Source organism: Chlamydotis macqueenii, chromosome 1 (assembly GCF_036417535.1).
Source record: "Chlamydotis macqueenii isolate bChlMac1 chromosome 1, bChlMac1.mat, whole genome shotgun sequence".
Classification (NCBI taxonomy): domain Eukaryota; kingdom Metazoa; phylum Chordata; class Aves; order Otidiformes; family Otididae; genus Chlamydotis; species Chlamydotis macqueenii.
In genome coordinates, this window is record NC_141556.1 from 54,609,113 (window position 1) to 54,629,308 (window position 20,196).

At 37.1% G+C, this 20,196-nt stretch overlaps 1 protein-coding gene across 5 annotated transcripts in view; it reads left to right on the forward strand.

The window, feature by feature from the left end:
• LOC104484037 (putative RNA-binding protein Luc7-like 2) overlaps positions 1-17,826 on the forward strand; it is a 38,853-nt gene extending 21,027 nt beyond the window's left edge. For all 5 annotated transcript variants that reach the window (XM_086751690.1, XM_086751664.1, XM_086751672.1 and 2 more), the window contains 8 exons: positions 3,949-4,047; positions 4,943-5,053; positions 5,734-5,877; positions 6,953-7,129; positions 9,356-9,447; positions 10,310-10,339; positions 11,247-11,441; positions 16,877-17,826. In XM_086751690.1, coding sequence (XP_086607816.1) covers positions 3,949-4,047; positions 4,943-5,053; positions 5,734-5,877; positions 6,953-7,129; positions 9,356-9,447; positions 10,310-10,339; positions 11,247-11,441; positions 16,877-17,069 — 1,041 coding nt within the window. In that variant the 3' untranslated portion in view covers positions 17,070-17,826. The remainder of the gene's footprint in view (positions 1-3,948; positions 4,048-4,942; positions 5,054-5,733; positions 5,878-6,952; positions 7,130-9,355; positions 9,448-10,309; positions 10,340-11,246; positions 11,442-16,876) is intronic.
• Positions 17,827-20,196: the final 2,370 nt, after the last annotated feature.

Below are 20,196 nucleotides of genomic sequence, written 5' to 3' on the forward strand. Positions count from 1 at the left end.
TTTTACAGCTAAACTCTTCAGACTGAATTCTCTATTGCCTGAGTCCTCAGCCAGTTATTCCTTGTCTTTTTGTTCTTAACACATGCAATTCTGTGATTTTTTTTTTCTTTTTTTTTTTTTGGTACCTGATTTGATTGAAGCAGAGCTATGTGTCATTATTAAACTAAATGTATGTAATCCATATTTCTGTATTAATACCAAAGGCATTCTATCAATTTTGTGGATGGGATGACAAAAAATGATTACTAAGTCCTTTCAATATGAGATTGTTTGGGATGAAAGACCAGTTGTCTAAACCTGAGCTCTGGGAAATCAAGTAGCTTCAATTGCTCACCTAACACTGAGAAGTAAAAAAAGTGTTACAGAAAATGGTGAGCAAGTTTTTAGTAGAAGGCACTAGTTTCTTAAGCAGAGCTCAGCAATAGTAAAAGGACTCTTGATACTCTGCTTTGCATGTGGTTGCATAGACTATTTTCTAGACTAATCTTCAGCTATAACTTTCACTTGTAAGAAAGATTCTCCAAATATGTAGGGTTGTTTGTTTGTTTTCTAGTTTTAATCTTCAGTAAAAGTGCGGTAACTGCAAAAAGCCCCAAAGCATGGCTTCACATGTTCAATAAACTTTAGTTATGTCTAGCCTGAGGACTTGAGTGTTCTCACCTCTGTGCTTTACTCATCAGGACTGCTCTGTAAATCACTTTAAGTAGTGTAAGTCTGTCTGAAAGTGTATGGACAGTGAAAAATATGTGCATTCTTTTTAAGCCTCCGTTAGTAGCTCAATGTCTGAACGTTAGTCTTCCCCATAGCCATTTTCTGTTTCAGATGTGATTGGTCTTTAAATGGCTGACTACCAGTGCAGCTGCTTTGCCTCTGGGGCAGGGCATGTCTTGGCACCAAATTGCAAGGTGAACGATATGGAAAGTGAAATTAATGTGTCTTCTGTCCATTTCCTTCTGCTGTCCACCTGCTTTGCAGCCAGCCATATGAGCCAAGTTTTGAGCTGCTCTGTGCTTATGGAAATCCTCGGCAATCCTGATCCAGTGTAGGCTTCTGACAGCAGTGAATCATTCCCAAGATAAATTGTCTCTGTCTGATGTTGCATGACTTATATGAGCAGAAGTGCTTTTTAGCCTGATTTTGCACATAGTATGCAAACTAATTTAGGAGTTTTAAATGTGGGAGTTTTTATGTCTCTCTACATTGGGGTTTGCTGATAGAACTTTTAAGAAAAACATTTAGTAGTAATATTTCTGTGAAGGTGCTTTCAAAGGGTTAGCCAAGACTAGTATAGGCTGCATTAAGGAGCAGTTCCAACAACGATACAATTTCTCTAGCAGCAAAGCCAATGAAAAATAGTTTTTTTTTTCCTCTTGTACCTGCTTGTTCTTGCTCCCTGTTATGCTACATGAGTATTTTTAAGGCTGCGCTCTTGGATCAAAGGAGGGAAGGGGAGCCAAAATTCCCTGTCCTCTGATTGAGACATCTAACAAAAATAAATCCTCCTTAAGACCCATCCATCTCTCAAAATTGCTGCTGGTATTACTGAAGTTAGAGCTTCTGAAGTGGCATATTGATACTGTAAGAGATCCTAGCTGCCTAAGTCCACTATTACACTTGGCACATCTGTTTATGTGGCTGCCTGACAAGTTGGACAAAGGTACACTGCTGAAAAATTGTCTCTGTTTTTGATTTGCTGAGATACATTTTATGCATTATGTACCCAGATTATGTTCAACTGCATAGGCAGATGTGCCAGTATGGGATGGCACAGCACAGTGATGAAGGGAGGACAAAAATTTTTTCAGGAGTAATGCTAGCTCAGAGTAATTACCATCCTTTCAGGGAAAAGAAGCGTAAAACACATGTAAAGTCAGCAGAATTCACAAGGTAGTAGACTGTGATGGAAGTTTTTCATGCATTTATTCAAAGTTTATGTAGATTGCATATTAAAATAGCATTCTTGTGATACTATGGTGGATGTGTTTCAGGCTTTTTGTCATCGTATTCAGATCTATTAAAGTGTGTCACTAGCCTTATCTATGCATTTAGAACTGGAGTGTTTCACTTAAAAGATAATTGGCCTTGAGTTTTACAGTATAACCTTAAATACCTTATCAGAATAAATGATGAATCAGCATAAGAATAAGCTTTTCACAATTTTAGGAGGATTTTTAAGTGTCTAATTTTAATATAATTTTAAAATGTTCTTTCATATTGTTTCCCTAGTACTGAAGTACGTTCCTGAAAGAATGCTGCGGTTTAAATAATGTCAGCGTCTAATGACTTGGAAATAGGCATGTGTAATACATTACTCAGCTGCAAGGTCTTTGTGGATTTGCATCAGTTAACAAAGTTGCTGAAGTCCTGTGTAGTTGCACAAGGAAAAGCTAATCTTTTTCTTTAGCATAGTAATCACATGTTCTCTATTGCAATCAAGTGTTTTCTGGAAAACAGATTTATGGTGGCTGAAGGGTATTTAAATAACTACAGTTGATCAAAAACTTCCAAAATTCTGTATTTTAAGAATGTATTTTCTGTCTCTGACATTTGAAATAAATGAACAAATTCTGTAGAAATTACTTTAATGGATTTGTTGGAACGTCAAACTGATTGAGATGTTTGGTTTTTTACTATGCTTGTGAGGCTTGAATTGCTATTTAAATCCAAGTATTTTCATTATTTAAAAAAAAAAACAGGCACTCGTTTGGCTTAGATACCAAGCGATTTGCAGCAGTTTCTGAGTTAAAACTCATCTTTTATTTTCAAAACTCACAACACAAATTATTAATTATTTTCATTCTGGTTCTAAAACTCTTAAACTACAACAGTAACAGCTTTTTCCATCAGAGTGCAACTTTGCTTATGTGCTTTCAATGTTCAGAAAGGTTTAATTTTTCTTAGTAGTAAGTGAGCAGTGCCAAGAGTAGACTTAATTGAAACTGTGCTGGTTTTAAGTGATGCAAATAAAAATCACTTTCAATAATTATACATCAGCCTGAGCTTTTGCAGAGAGGTTGCCTTGGTTTTGTTCAATTTTGTTTCCATTACAAATTGGTTTTGGGGGTTTGTTTATTTGGGTTTTTGTTTTGTTTGGGGGTTGGTTTTTGTTTTGTCATGTGTACATTGCTCTGTCTTGATCACCAAACAAATTTTCAGGGAACAGATTGAATTAGAATTTGTATGCTATATGCTCTGCGAATTTCAATTTCAAAAAAGTACTTGTTACCTGATAAGATTCTAGGCACTCTTCTCTTGTGTTGTACGCAAGATTAGTGATGCAGTTTACTTGCTTTTAAGTTCATGTTTCCTTCCTGCCCATTCTAGAATGATTTTAGATTACAAGTAAAGTATCTATACTTTTTCTTCCCTGATTCGTGAATGTAGTCCAACACTCAGGCCATCTTCACTCATCTGCAAAATGTTTTGCTGAGATTTGATTTTTGGCTATCTTACTTGAAATGCTTCAAGAACAGTTTTTAAGCAGCACTTACAGTGATGCTGTGGTTGTAGCTCTTTGAGGTGATGAATATAACTGGAACATGATCACAGAGAGTGCAGATAGTTCCAATCAAGCTTTTGACCATTTAATTGCCACTTATTTGCAGGGAACTTGTTTGTCCTAAGCTGTTTTAATTCAATGCAGGATGTCCCACTGCAGTCATTTTTTTTAAACTTTCAGTAAAACAACATTTTTGCAGGACATTAATGATACTCTGTAGTGCAAACAGCCTTCATAAGCTGTTCATTCTGTCTGCTTTTATTATTTCCAGATTCATACCTGTTTGTTAAAGGTCTGATATTGTTTTACAGCTTTATTAAACTGTCCTTTCATTCCCATAGCAGAGATTATTTGCTTCAAAGTATTTGAATGTTAAAGAAAATCATGCTAACTTCATTCCTTGTAACACTTCTGAAAAGCTACACCACTTTCCCTCTGTCTCTTTTCAGAGAATGGACCTTGGAGAATGTCTGAAGGTGCATGACCTCGCATTGAGGGCAGACTATGAAATAGCATCCAAAGATCAAGATTTCTTCTTTGAGCTTGATGTATGTATTTTGTCTTAATGGTGGAGAGAGATCATAATTTGTGTACCTAGGTGGATAAACTGAGCAACAAAAGTTAAGTTCCTTCCACGGAAGGAAGACTTTTGGAAAATAATCTTATAGAAGGAGGCAGAGAAACCCCTGCACAGTTACATAAAAGATACATACCTCTTTGTTATTATATATGAGTATTTGATTTGTACTGGTAGTCAGCTTTAAGTGGAACTGTTAACAGCCTTCCACAGAAAATAATTACCGTAAACCTGGATACTGTTTTAATGTTATCAAATAGCAAGTGAATGTTAAGGCTGTGTATGCTTTGAAGAGAGTCTTAACTTCTGTGCTTATTGAAGCAAGTAATTTTGTATTGGGGATAACAAGCCATAGGCTATGTTTCAGTACACTGTATTTTGAGTAATGCAGTTTTGAACTCCTGACTAGGAAGTTATAGTCTTCAATAGGACAAAAAGGTTTGGGTTTTTCTGTTGTTGTTTGGAGGGATGGTGTTAATATGCTTAATAGTTTAAAACCCTAGAGAAAAAAAAGTTACAGTAGTGCATGTATTGACTGAGTGAGGTGAACCTGAATCCTGAATATCCTTTGAAGAGTTTTAACGCATGTTAGAAATGTTTATTTATTCTTAGAGGAGACTTAAGACAGATTCACTTCCAAATTTCTGCAAATACTTATGACAACCTGTAGACTACGATTTTTAAAATGTTGTGTATTATTCACAATATTCACATATTATAGTCATCATAAACTGCTAGATCATTGTAAGTTTCACTAATAAAAACTTATGAAAGTTTAAGTCTTAATAAACCTGTAAAGTGTTAAGGCTAATGAAATATTCATAGTTTTTTGACAGCATTGATCAGTGTTCTTATTGATGTTTCAGGCAATGGACCACCTGCAGTCATTTATTGCAGACTGTGACAGGAGAACAGAAGTGGCTAAGAAAAGACTAGCAGAAACCCAAGAAGAGATCAGTGCTGAAGTTGCAGCTAAAGTAAGCATGTGAATTAGCTAAAATTAATTACTGAACTCTCTTTGAAGGTCTGTTTTTTCTAAGGAGCCAACTTTAAGGCTTGTCAAGCTACCAATCTGAGAATTCATACTGAGGAGGGGGAAAAATTTGATGTTTTCTCTGTTGTTCCAAAAACTACCTTTAAAGCATGGAGAGGATTACACAGGGAGGAGACCTCTGATATTTTGGAGCACAGGAAGCTTGACTCTCTGTGATACCATGCCATACAAATGTTAGTAATTCCTACACTTTTGATCAAAACTTCATCCATAAAGTAAACAAAACTTGATGTGCTTTTCTCTAGATCTTCTAACTGAAAAAAACTTTTTTCATTTTTCTGCACATGTATGCACAAACAAGGTGGAATGGTTGTACAAATACTAATTTTGCAAGACTATGTGGCATAGATAAAACAGTGTGAATTTCTTAATGTTTCTGAACAAAATCCTGCTCTGGACTTGGTACATAGACTTGGTAACTCAGCCTTTATCTGTGTGTTTTTACATGAGGCAACTTCTGTTTCAGTTTTACCTGGAGAAGTTATCTCCATGTTTCTTTTAATTCTGTCCTACCTATTTTGTGTATAATACCTCAGTAGTAGTTCAGATTGTTTTCCATAATTAAAACCATTTCCTATGTTAAACTTTTATTTGTATTTCAAGGCTGAAAGAGTTCATGAATTGAATGAAGAAATTGGGAAACTGCTGGCCAAAGTAGAGCAACTTGGAGCTGATGGAAATGTGGAAGAGTCTCAAAAAGTCATGGATGAAGTGGAGAAGGCTCGGGTAAAGAAGAGAGAAGCAGAAGTAAGTTGATTGTGTAAGGCTTGGGGGAAGGATAGGGCAGGGTCCAATGTTAAATTGGTTGGCATCTGTGTAATGCAAGATTACCTTATCTGGTGTCACGTCCTTAAGTAATTGCTTTATATAAAACTATGGAATTTGCTTTGCAGCATCTTGTACAGTTAAAGTTTCTACTTTTAAGTAGACTCCTCTCCTATTAAAATTATACACACTTCCACAGATGATGCGTTTATCTTAGTTTAGCTGTATTGACCGGTTTGTCTGTGGACACTACAGTTGTGTCTCTGTGTCTGTTGGACTCATCTTGTTGGGTCTCACAACTCCTGCTGTGGCAGCCCTGTTGTGCCTTCTGGTGTGCTGATGTGGCTCACGCTGGAAAGCTTCAGTGAGGTGAAACATTGTCTTCACTGAAGGATAATTAGCCAAGGACTTGTGTTTCAGGCAAGCCAAAATGGTCCTGTTTGTAATTTTCAGGTGGCAGAACTCACCAAGAGCTTCTCTGTGTTATATTTCTCCAAGATCCTTAAATTTATAGAAACAAACACTTGCAGTTGTTCTAATGGTACCAGAGAGGTTGCTGACAGTCTTGCTTGTCTGTCATCTGAGTGTCTGTAGATAAATTTTGCTTAGATAACTTGTTTAATTAGAGTCTAAAATGCAGGTAGATTTCTCAGGGAACTACTACTGTTTTAAACTGGGTTCAGATTTAAAACTAGTTTAATGTTTTCATAATACATTAACATAGTAATTGTAGTGTTAACATGTATTCATTGTTGCACATGAAAAAGTTGTTCATCCTTTTAAGTAGTCTGATCTTAAGTAACAGTTATAATCACCCCACTATGTTTAATTTGCAGAACCAGTTGATCATGTCCTGCTTTTAAATATGTCCAATCTTCAAAGTAAGGAACCTGCCTCATATCTTAATGAGACAGTTGATTTAGTAATAATGTGAATTAACTAAAGGATGTGCTGGTGTACATTGAATTCAGTTATCAATTTGTAGTATATCTTTGATAAAGTGTTATCTTTGTATTTCTCTGCACTGAGAAGTAACAGCAAATTTGGTTTCTTCTAGGAAGTATACAGGAATTCTATGCCTGCCTCCAGCTTTCAGCAGCAGAAGCTACGGGTTTGTGAAGTGTGCTCGGCCTATCTTGGTCTTCATGACAATGACCGACGACTTGCTGACCACTTTGGAGGAAAACTACATTTAGGATTTATCGAAATAAGAGAGAAGCTTGAGGAACTCAGGGTAAATAATTTTCATGTGTGTGTATATATGTGTGTGTGTGCTCCTACTTAGGTATTTGCCAGGCAGCCTTATTTCTTTCTTAGTTATGTGAATTTTTTTCATATTACTTTAAAATCTGGGATTTCGTTAGTCTACAAAACACTAAACATTCTAACTTAATATTAGTTATCTGGATAATTTGATAAGAGGACCTCTTTTACACTGAGGTATGTTAAAACACATTCAAAGTAATGCAACTCTGGAACAAAGAGTGTGATTCCACTTTTAAAATGGAGAACTGTATTTGGAATGACCGTGATGTTGAAACATATTTAGCAGTCGTAGGAGATAGTCAAATGAACTTTATTTTTAGCCAGTTGATTGGCTAAAAGCAATAATGAGACTTTTAAAAATACAAGAACATATAGGGGATAAAATGTTAATAGGGCTGGTGTTGACATCCTCTTTTTTGGTACCATTATGTAAGGAGAGTGACAACATGTGGCAAAGTTTTCTAAAAAAAAAAAAAAAAACATCTACAGAAGCACTTGGAGCCTGATGTATGGTGAAAAACTAAAATTCAATTTGTTTATTTTATCCGTAAAAAGATTAGGAGGTGACTTTCAGTTTGTAGGTACCAACAACTGAAAAAGATTCCTTTTTTAAAAGTCATTTTTGAAGGTTTTTAAGCTTAACTGGCAATAGATTAAATAAATAAGTTCCAACAACTCAAGACTGTAGCTATCCAAAGTCAGAATACAGAAAGATGTTTATCTTGAAGTAAAGCTAGCTATTAAAATAATTGTTACAGGGAGATTGCATGTTCTCTATAGCGTGAAGATTTGAAATCCAGTTGGAATATTATCCTAAACAACACTGTTTTCACCAGAAATCCTGTACTGGAGGAAAGACTTACTGGAATTTTTTTCTAGACTTTTGGTATTCAAGCGGATGGATTCGGACACTGATGCAATTTATGATCTTAATATGCAAATTATGGAGTTCAAGGCTCAATTAAGCATTTAACTGTAGAAATCACTAAAGACAGTAGCTAAATGAGTTGAAGCCCTAAAAGCAGAAAATGCTGCCACTGAGTTTAAGTAAATTGGCTTGGTTTATAATTCATAATATTCCAGCTGTCTTGCATGAATACTGTGACATACCCTTTGGAAAGCCCAGCTCTTTCTGTTGACTGTATTGGCAATTTAGGCACCTAAATATAGCTGTTGTAACTGAAACCTTAGATGGTTAGAACAGATCATGTGTGCTTCCTGTCATCACTCCATAAAATTAAGTAGAGAGTCACTTGAACAAGAAATTTTGCTTGTAGTTTAATTACTGATATTGTACAAGGAAGTATAGATATAATTTGACATAAAGGGTTGAAATAACTGATTATTTACACCATTTGGAAAAAATGCATGGATAATTATTTCACATTCCCAAAGCATCAATAAAATAATCTTTTGAAGTACTTCGCTAACAAAAAAAGAAAACAATAACTATCCCCTCCTTCCTCAGAGCTCTCCTCAGAGATCTAATCAAGATGCTGCTGGGGCAATTCCACATCTCAGAAGAAGGTCTTTACAAAGAGTTGAATTTCTTGCATCATGTCCAGAAGGTGGCGAGACTTGGGTTTGGCCAGATCTCCAGTTGTGAGTTCCACATCTGAGGGCCCTCTACTGAGCGTGCCTTGTCCCCAGTAGTAGTGAGTTCAACCTGGGGGCTATCAACTGAAGCATCCTCTCTAATTATATGTCTCATGTTCACAACACAGAAACAAGTAGCCTCAAAGCTAGGTATCAACCCAACCCAGTCCTTTAAGACTAAGGATTTCTTTATGTCACCGCGTAGCTGAAGGAATTAATAAAACAATTAACTCTCACAGTTCTGATTTCCTTTCTGCCTTTCCCCAGTGGCCAAAATATGACAGGATTGGCATGGAAAGACATTAAAGTCATGACTTACTGCTTGGAATTCCCCTTTGTGGAAAACGTAATACAGCTCTACATAATTCACATCTTCATGTAACACCCATTGCTGCAGCTCTTCTGCAATAACTTCTGTTTCTTGGAGAAAAAAGTGTATATACACACACTGAGGAAGAGAGAGGGAATAATATACACAAGGGAAAGGGAATATACATGAACGAAATAACTTAATATTAACTGCCTAGGTTATTTTTATAGCACCTTCATCTGAGAAACTTTGAAATGAAACTTAATGAATATATTCCTTTGCTTTTAGAGGATTGTGGCTGATAAACAGGAGAAACGAAATCAGGAGCGTCTGAAACGTAGAGAGGAGAGGGAAAGAGAAGAAAGGGAGAAACTAAGGAGGTAGGGATCTATTTTAATTCTGTCTACATAATGACCTATTTAAGTTTAATGAGAAGACTATTATGTAGTTTGTACACATTTTAAAATCTGGAGAATCACAATAGTGTGCATTACTTGGAAACTTACAAGGATTGAGATTGAATTTCATGTCTAACTCTTAAAACCTGAATTGTTTTCATAGAAAGCCTTTTTTAAAACAACAGATAGGAGTGTTTCTACATGTTTGAACAAATGGCCTTTAAATGAAATAATTTTCAGGTGTGTGCCTTGTTTTGAGATCTGACAGATGTGAGCTTACACGCATGTGTGTTTCTGACATCTGTTAGATGTTAGTTATTTTCTTTATAGATGTTCAAAATTTTTCCTTACCTGGAAGTAGTTGAATGTATGACTGAGGAAACCAATTCCCTGTTCTTCTATGAAATAGTTGCTTCCAGGCCTTGTGGGGCTAGAGTGGAATAGAATCTGAACTGCAGTTCTCTTGGCAAGTCAGCTTCAGAGGTTAACAATGTACACTTTGAAATTTGTTGCAGTCTAATAATACATGCTTGACAAGAAATAAGGGAATACTGACTTGAACTGTAAGCTTTTTCTGGGGAGTAAAAAAGCAGATTAGATATTCTTTTGTGTTTGTAGTATGATGGACTCAAAAATAAGTAAAAACCAACAAACAGAAAACAGTTGTCAGAGGGATGTGTTTCCTGGTAAATATGTTAAAGATGTTAACATCAATTGAAAGGCCTTTAAATAATTGCTAGTAAAATAAGAGATCAGCTAGTTTGATTTATTATTACTAAATTGTACTTTATTTGATAATTTTATTCTGTAAGAAAAATTATTTACTATTTTCCGTTTATTTCAGATCCAGATCCCACAGCAAGCATACCAAAAGGTGTGTAAATCTGCAGACAAGGAATACCAACAGTGAAGCCAGCCTTTCACAAGCTGGAACATTATATGTTTGTCTAGCACTGTTAGTTTAAGATGTCCATCTTTACAGGCAAAACATTCTGTTACATAGTCATCTCTTAGTGTGCTTATACAGTATTTATCACCATGCTACTGAGTTTATATGTGTACATCTATTTTGTGGCTACCACAAAAGAACTTTGTCCCCAGTAACACTTAGAACACAGAATTGCTCTTTGTTCAAAAGAAAAGCTTGTGGTTAATGTGTTTTGGTGAAAACTCATGTTTTTAAAGTCCTAAGCACCAGATAGGTGACCCATCAATAGTACTTTTCTTCCTAAACTGCACAGTTGAAGGTCACCAGTGAGGTATTCTTGCACAGTGATTTTAAAAAAAAAAAGGAAAAAAAAAAAAATAATGAATTTGTGTGGTGTTTAGAACGTTACAGACTGGTTTTATTGTAGTAGCTATGGGGAAGGATATAGTCCTGTTTTCTAAGAACATGATAATGCAGCTTCTGATAGATGATCCCTATCACTGCATCACAAAGTCCTACAATTTTGCCTGATAAAGACAAGATTTCAAAATTTTAAAATGTAGATTTTTTTTCTATATTTTAATTCCTTTCAGAAGCCTGAATTGACTATGCTGTAGCCTTACGTACAGTCATGAATTAACTGTAGAATTGTCTGCATACAAACAAAGGAGTTTGTAGGATTTCTAATTTTGCTTTCCCGTCTCTGCCTGTGCTAGGACAATGCAGTAGCTGTGAACACTGTGGACCACTGTGTGTACAGATTTGCTTACGCATAGAGTGCATAAAATTCAAAGTACACTGATAGGGTAGCTAGGTGAATGCAATGTCTGGCTTAAGTCCTTTCGGTTCCTAGATCTAGGTCCCGAGATCGCCGCAGGCATCGCTCTCGCTCAGCCTCCCGGGAACGAAAGAGAAGAACTCGTTCCAAATCCCATGAGAAACGCCATCGTCACAGGTCTCGCTCTAACAGCCGCAGCCGGAGTCGCAGCCATCATAGAAGCAGGCATAGTTCCAGGGAGAGAAGTCGAGACCGCAGCTCCAAAAAGAGGTAAATGTTGGCCTAGTAATAAATTACTTTTCCTATATGCATGATGAGAATTTTTGCACTAAATTAAGTTTACATTTATCACTTAGTAATTTAAAGCCATTTTAAGACTGTGGCAGATTTCAGTTACACCTTTAGCATATCTATGATCTGACATACAGTAGTGAAATTTTTAAAAAAATAAAAATTAATAGAATTTTATGTATTATTTCTGTTTTGGAGGAGTTATATAGGGTATCGGGGTCAAGATGATAATACTACCAGCTTCCTGCAGTGTAGAAAGTGAAACAATCTGCATTTGAACCCAGGGATATTGGCAGTCGTCTTGCTGCCATCTGTTTGGTTTTCCCCTTGAGCTGTCGTTCTCAGCACTGGAGCCCATCTACTGTGTATTGTGCCAGATGAAAACAAGTTTAGATATGCCTGAAAATACACTTCTTGCATTGCATCTGAAGATGTTGTTTTACAAGGATAGTGGCTCCATCTCTCATTGAAGGATTACTGCAGAGAGCAGTCTGGGGCTGTTACTTTTGAATGACTCAATTGCTGTCTACTGAGGATTTGCTGGCTTATTTTAGATAAGTGAGACAAGCGTAATTTAAAAAGAGCGTTGGAATTGCACAACAAGGTATCTGGTAGGGAGGTCTGCTCATAACCAGGATTCCTCTCTTGTATACATCAGCCATGGTGACATAGATTTGAGAGCAGCATATTGGACTGGATGCCCAGTCTTAAAACCCTGACAGAGTGCTGACTTAGGATAAAAGATCTGGTTTTGTAGTGGCTGCACATGCAGGGTTTATAATTCAAATTATTTTAGGGGTTAAATCACTAGGGATGGAGAAATATGTGCTGAATCTATTAAAGTATCTCATGGGCTCATTTCTTCCTGGAGTAGGTAGGTGACTGTAGTCACATTGTGCTCTGTAAGAGAGCATAGAAGACAGAGTTGGTCTAAGTCTTGTTTCGTTCTTTTTGTTGCAGATGGATAAAATTTAAATGTCCAGCACTCTAGCTGATATAATCACTAGTGTCTGGTATTAAAAATTTCTTCAAGGTGTTCTTTACTTTAGTGTCCTAAAGTCAACATTGCAGACTCAGCAATTTCCGTCTTGATTGTAGCCTGTCATCACAATTACCCTAAAGAGCCTGCCTCTTTGAGGCATTTGTAATGGCAGATTAGCAAATCTTCAAACCTCTGGTTTTTCAGTCTTAAAATAGACATTTTCCTTTGAGTCAACATGTTTGTTAACTTGGATGAACCAATGTATAGAGCATATGCTCAAATTGCCTTTAATTCTTCAACTTTGAAGTCTAGCCTTGCAAGACTCAATTTCACTCCTTCAAATAAAACTAGGCTGATGGATTGTTCTAGGATTGTCATCGTCGTTGTTCAAACTCTCCAATACGATATGCACAATGCAAATGATGCATTGTCTTCTATATGTTGTCAGAGAAATATGTAAGAACAAGGAAATGGTGTTGACCATTGGTGCTATCTATATAACAGTCAGTCTCAGCTGCCAAAGGTGAATTGAAAAAGCACAAGGTAATTTGAAGATGAAGCCAGTGTCCTGTTGCAAGATGCTGTCAAAGGATAAGCCCTTCAAGCTTTGTTTTGTGTGAATGAGTTAAAAAATACAACATACTTCAGGGTACAAGATTTCAACTTTTATGATAATCAGTACTGTAAATATTTCTCCTGATGTCAGTTCCTGCCCTGAGGGAATGAGATACACATGTGCTGGAAGAATCCTTGGTACAAATAAGAGTTTGGCATTACTGTTGAGGGAAAAAATTACTGTGCCATCATTAGCAGATCATGCGTCTTATTTCTCTGAGGTTAAGCAAAATTTTTACTTTTAAAAGTATGTATATTGTGGTTTTAATTTTTTTTTTTTTTGAGGCATTTCTTAAAATCCTGATATGAAATATTTTTATTTAAGCCAGTCTTCCTTAAGCTCAAAGCATTCAGTTGTGCAAGGAATTCTGGCAAAGAATGCTCTGGAAAATAAGACACTCCAGCAAGTTAACTTGTTCAGGGAGGAGTCATAGCCTTTTGGTTTTGAATAACCAAATAAATCCAGATCTGGGTAACTTGGTGCTTTTGCTAAACTCTTGCAGACAAACAGTGTGTGACACGAGGAGCAACAGAAAGATAGCTGAAAGCTGCAGCCATGGCAGCCCATGGTGCCACTAATTCTAGGGCCTTAAGATAAGTGTGGAATGGTGGTTGCTGTATGGGAAAAGTTGCATCATTTTATGTTAACCTAAAGCCTTCAGTGTGGTTTTTGGGCTTGGTTAAAGTACGAGAAAATACAGTTATTGTAGGCTGCTGAATCCTGCTGTAAAAGCTGTTGATGTGTCTGGATTTTTTTCAGTTTTGATTGCCTCCATTATGGCTTCAACATGTAAGCATACTACACAATTAGACTCCTTACTGGAGAAACTCTGGAGAATGCTTCTCCTGGAAGCAATTTTCCCATTTTTTTTCTGTATAACAACATTATCACAGGCAAACATGTGCTGGGTGTTATTGTTTGCAGCAAACCATGCAGTTCCTTCAGGTTTTCCTGCCCACCCTTCTTCAGAAAGTATTTTCCGAAGAGCCTTTCACATAAATGAAAACCTGCCGCCTCTCGGATACTTCTTCATTCTGAAAGTAAAGGGATGTTTATTCTGTGCTGTATCTGAGAAAATTCTACAAATATATACGTTGGTCTGACAAATGTGTTTTCTTTAGTTTGTGTCATTGTTCACCCTCTGAACAGGTGGATAGATTTAAATCTCTTAATGGCTGGATTCTCATTTCAAATTTATCAATATAAAGAGCCAACCTCCGTGCTCTGTGGGTACAATTGAATGTATACAAAGTATCTGGCAATAGCAGCAAATGTGTCTAAGATAATGGGAACCCATCTGGTAATAACAGCAACATGCTTAAGGTAATAGGAACCCTAGGTCTACCGGGGCTTGGATTACTGGCTTATCAAGAGCAGGTCTAAATAAAGTTCTACTTTTCCTTGCTGTTAACTATAAGTTCTAAATAACTAAAATGAATCATCTTTCATCTCCTTAGAAACAAAGCATGTAACTTGTGCTTCTTGATTTGCAATGAGAAAGTGAATATTTGCAGTTAGATGTTGAGATGCATACTCAATGATAAGATTAGTCATGACAGCAGACCTAAGTGTGGGTAAATTGAGAGATGGTTGTGTCAGGATGCTTGAGCTCACTTGTAAGAATTCATGTGACAAGGGCTAACATACTCCCGTACAGACACTGTATGGACAAATAGAATACCTGGAGTGATAAGGTGGTGTTAGATGACTAGGTCAGATGTAAATCTCATGAGTCTCATTACAGACTCATTTGACATAATTTTCTGTCTATTTTAAGATGACATAAATTATGCCTTAAAGTGTCTGTTTCTTCTGCTGACTGTTAAGGAAATCTGGCTGATTAGCTTAGATGTCTACACTGCAGACATTTAAAGCTGGGTGAGATAGATCCCATTCTTAGCATTTAGACAACTTTATTTTAAAATATCCTTCAGATCCTGGTTGACAACCAGGATGTGGTAGAGAAGTACAGACAGTACAGACTTTTTCTTTTGAGGAGAAAGCTGGAGGGCAGGGAGTATCTCTCCCTGTTTTCCTAGGTCTGACTGGCTGCTCTAGGATTTTTTTCCAAGACTACTTATAGTTTTTTGTCCTAAAACTCAATGCAGGCATCCACAGATACTGTCCTGGAACCAGTATCACATAGTATAACACAATTCATAGTTAGGGAATGTGACAGTGTTGATGCTGCCTACATATCCGGTGAAGGTGGCGATTTCTGCTGAAGGAATCCACTTGATGAGTTAGGAAGTAATGCTTTCCAAGCATTCTAGATAATGTAAGTCTAGTAGAGGTTCTGATTGTAAAGGCTATACCTTGCCCTTGAGAAAGACAGGAAGTGGTATTTTAGTTCTAAGTCTTCTGGTAGTAATACTGCTTGCTAAAGCAATTGTATAAACTTTCATGTCACTATACTGTGATTCATTAAAGCCAATCTTCTTGTCAGCTGATTAGAGACTTACCTGTAGAGAGATAGGATGTGATGCCATGTACAGCTTCGGCTTTTCATTCAACACATTTATGGAGGAATATAAGATGCATTCGTCCAGCCGTCCTATCTGTTTGCCTGTTCTAGGATTAATTACTTAGAGTTAGCCTGAATCAATCTGTTCGGAAGCATTGTTACTTCTGCAGGGGACTTGCAGCGCAAAATATGCGTGAAACAGCTGTACTAACTCCAGTATTAACTTCTTAATTGGCATGTAGCTCCTCTTGTTAGTGGACATGTAGTTTGTGGAATAGGAGTAATGTCTCTGGATCTCAGTGTTTGCAAATACTAAGCCTTGCAAAAATGTTGTAGGGAAAGTAATCTTTCCAGCTGAGGAGCTAAAATGGAAGGTCACTTCTTTGTAAACTTATAAAAGGAAATTAGTGCAGGAGCATTTTGCAAACTTTAGTTTTGAAGCTTTGAGGTGATGACAGTAGTTTTCTGTAAGTGGAAAGAGTACAGTCTCGCTGTCTAGTGTACCAGGTCTTTTGCCTAAGAAATTAGTGGCTAGCTTAACAGCATACTATAAAGATTTTTCTGTGAATATACTAGATTCTCTTATGATTGCAGTACATCTTAAAATGAGTATGTGATATTTTTCAACAACAGGCTTAGGTGTAGTTTGTGAGGAAATATAGAGCAGGATGTCTAATTCTAATTTTCCCAATACAGGCAGCTCATTTAATTTTAAATTATGTGGATTGTTAAACAGAACAGCTCTTTTCTGGCTCCATTGTAAAGGTTTTGGAGATGCCTAATTTAAGAGTTAAATATCTTAAAATAGTGCCACCTCAACATTGCAAAATCACACAAGGGATAATTCTTTTAACAAAATCTAATTGTAACACAGATTCCAGATTTTTTTTTTATTTGTCATTTAATAGAATTATGCATTTGTCATTTTGGAATTACACGAGTTTAATTTCCCCCTGCTTTTTATGAAACTCCCATTTTTTGAACACTTTTTTTTTTAGTTTGTAATTTATGCATCTGAGGTAGGCTAGACATTCTTCTCAAGCTAGAGACTACAGATGAGAAATTTCAATTAAACTTCTGTTACTGCAAGCTTGAAGGTGGAGGTTGAAAATAAGAGTGAAGCACGTTGACCTTAATCTGGACTCTGTAATAAGTGTAGATTAAATTCTGCCCACATCAATATTTGACTTTTGAAGTTGGAAGTAGGAAAGGGAGAAAAGTAGAAAGATTTCTGGTTTCTTAAATGAATCTAAAGTGGGTTGGAAAAAGAAGAAAAACATAAAATCAAAATGCTGTTTGATACCTACAGATTTGTGACTAACTTGAATTCTCAAATTTACTGCACTTTTCAGATCCTCAAAAGAAAGATCTTCCAGAGACAAAGAACGTTCAAGAGACCGTGATAGAACATCACGTGATAAAGATAGAAGCTCGAGAGAGAGGTCACCGCGAGATTTCAAAGACAAGAAACGTTCTTACGAAAGCGCTAATGGCAGATCGGAAGACCCGAGGAGCTCAGAAGAGCGTGAAGCAGGGGAGATATAACTGGCTGTATATTCACCTGATCTCTAGCTTCCTATGGAGTTGCATACTATGGTTTAGTTTACAGTTGTTCAAAGGGACACCAGTGAGCAGTTCCAGACACTGATCCAACTAGGGTAGATGTACAGTATATAAAAGTGGTTATAACCAAGTCAGAATTAAACCCCATCAATTAATGATGCCTAAAGCTGGGTCCTGGACTTCCACCAAGTTGTAAAACTTTTCTGAAAGATTTCTCTTTATTCAGGACAGCAGTTTTATGTACCAAGATGCAGATCTTAATGTTTTTAATCTCCTTTCCAATACAAGTTAGTGAACAAATTATATTGTACTACTTGCCTTGGGTGCTTTTGAACCTTTATAAGTTCTCCAATTCTGCTCCAGTCAAAACAGCAGCACTGAAAGGTTGTATTTGGGGGAATTTTTTGTTTGCTTTTTTTTTGTAAGAGGGTGGGTGGATGGATATTAACTTTTACTCTAAGGTTATGTTCCCAGTGATGATTTTTTTTTTTTTTTTTTTTTTTTTTTTTAATTTTTGTTTGGGAACCTAGGAGTTGATTACAGTTGGGAGCATTTAGACAGGAATGTGTGCTGGAGAAAGTGGAAATGTCTTCTTACAGTGCCTATTTAGACTTGGAAATTGAACAGCTGTTGCATTACATCTTTTTTTTTATTTCTACTTAAATTTTGAAATCAAAGCCAGTCCCATATCTGTACCATTTGATTGGTATGTGTTCAATATATTTGTTTTTTTCCATAAGGACTCTTTCTGCTTTTTCTTGTGGGGTGTAAACAGCACATCCTTAATTGTATTAAAAACAAACAAAAACCAGCAACAACAAACAAAAATTAATAACACAAAATAAAAATAAAAATAAAAAAAAGAAACCACATTGTCCAATAACTTAACAAGGATATATACTGGTCTCTTAAGATGGTTACTTAGCAGTTCAGTCATTTAAAAACTAACATTTGGTTATTAAGAGTTTTAACATGCACATGTGCTCTAGGAGAAGCTTTCTGATTACAAAAGACTGTCCAAAGATCTTCAAAGGCAAAACCATGTGGAGTTGTAATGACTGTGGCACAGCCACAAACTCCTTAATGACTTCGGTTTCAAAAAGCAATATTTCATTTAAGTGCAAGCTGCCTTAACATAAAGGGGTTGGTGTATTCTGTCGGATTGAAAGTGCTTTGGAGCGCATGCATTATTAAGATAATGCCCTGCCCTCACACAGAAAGAACTGAGAGATCGGTAAGTTCCCTTTGAGATAGCACCACTGAGTTACTTAACAGTGACACTTAAGAGCAGTGTTTGTAGTGATTTACTGGCGTTTTCAGCAGCTTCTGCAGACTCTCCTCTGTATCTCTCTAGTCCAAGTGCCTCTGTAGGCCTGCTAATTGTAGGTCTGTGGTGTCACTATAAACTCGCTGTGTGCATTTTTCCCTAGTGTCTTTTCTGTAGCCTCTTTTGGTATGGTCAGAACACGAGTGATAATTCTAACACAGTAGATAGTTCAGTAGTGTTTTGACTGGTAGTGAAAGCTAGAACAGAGCCTTTACATCTCAGCAAAGACTGGTATCCATTGTAGCGCATCCCCTCCACTTTGGATTCACATCATTTTAAGCTCCTAAAGAAATACAGTAATAATGATGGCTAACTACTTAACACTTGTTATTTACCCATTTGAAATCTGAACGTGAGTCTTCTTCATGGGAATGCTTTATGATTTCCTGTGTGGCCCCGCTGCGTGATGAATCTAAGTTACCAGTGTTTGTCCCTCTGGTGTGAGCACTCTGTAGGTGCTTGCTAACATCTACTGTCACACCTTTGTTAATGGAATTCTAGCAGTGTGACAAAAAGGGAACAGTAATTTCCAGATGCGTCTTGCATAGCAGAATTGCCATTGGGTGGGCTGCTAACTCTTTTGGAATTCCTTTCTGGAATAAAAATATTCCAGAAATACTGGACTTGTCTCCCCCTGCAGCCAGCAACTAGAAATTTTATATTTTAAAAGGGGAGTGGGGTGGGAATTTGCATACTGTGACAAAACACTGCTTAAACCCCTTACTAACAAATTCCAGATTATATGCTGTTGATTTTACAAATGGCGTTTACATTCAGGAAAGAGTGATTGGATTTGGGCCTTTCCTTATTTATAGGTTTTCGTGGGGTGGTGAACTTCATAGTATCCAAGTACCACACCAATGTTAAACAGAGAGAAGGTAAGTTTTACCTCTGGTACCCTGATAAAATAATCTGAATTACATGCGGAAATATTTGCCTCAGGTCTGAAATGAGGACTGGAGTGCAGTTAGGAAGAGAACTGAATTAAGGCGATTGAAACACCCGTCTCCTGATGCAAGAGACTTGGAACGTCTATCAGAAAGGGAGACTGCTTTATTAGCCGTGCCTGAGTAAATAAGGATCTTCCACCCTTCCGTCAGAACCAAGTTACATTAATTTCCAAGTGGATGAAACTGAGGTGTTCATCACCCGTATATTTCCTGGTGAACAACTGAAGAGCGATATTGACTGACGTTAGTTTGCATGGTCGACATGATTATGAAAGGGATCTGAGGGAAATAAAATCTCTGTCCATCTCTGCTGCGTCATACAAGGGAAAGAGCTTTGACACCAAGCAGGCAGTTCAGGCATCATTACTTGTGGTCTTTAATTTCCCAGTCTTCAGTAAATGGTTCAGCAATTGTGAAATCTGACTTCTGGTCTGGAACCAACTCATAAATACAATGGTGAGATCACTCAGAAGATCAACCCACTCAACCCCCTAACCCAGACCAGATGTGTCCCGTGGACATGGATATATTAGCTTCACATCACACTGACTGTCCCGTCTGCACCGTACTTGCGACTTCCCACACCAAGCCTGCTTGCCCAGCTTTTCTCCTTGGCTGCAGCCATTGATTCTTACGAGATCGAGAGCGCCAGAGGTGGGGTGCCAGACCCACAGGAGATCTGTGGGGGATGCTGCTGTGCAGTAACCTGTGTAACGATCGCTACTGCTTCTGCTTCTTTGCTAAAAGATCTCGCAGGTCTGCAGGTTTTTGGGAGGGCCTGAGTGCTGAGAGTGCTCAAGGCCATTCCTACTTGAGGATAATACTTCCCTCT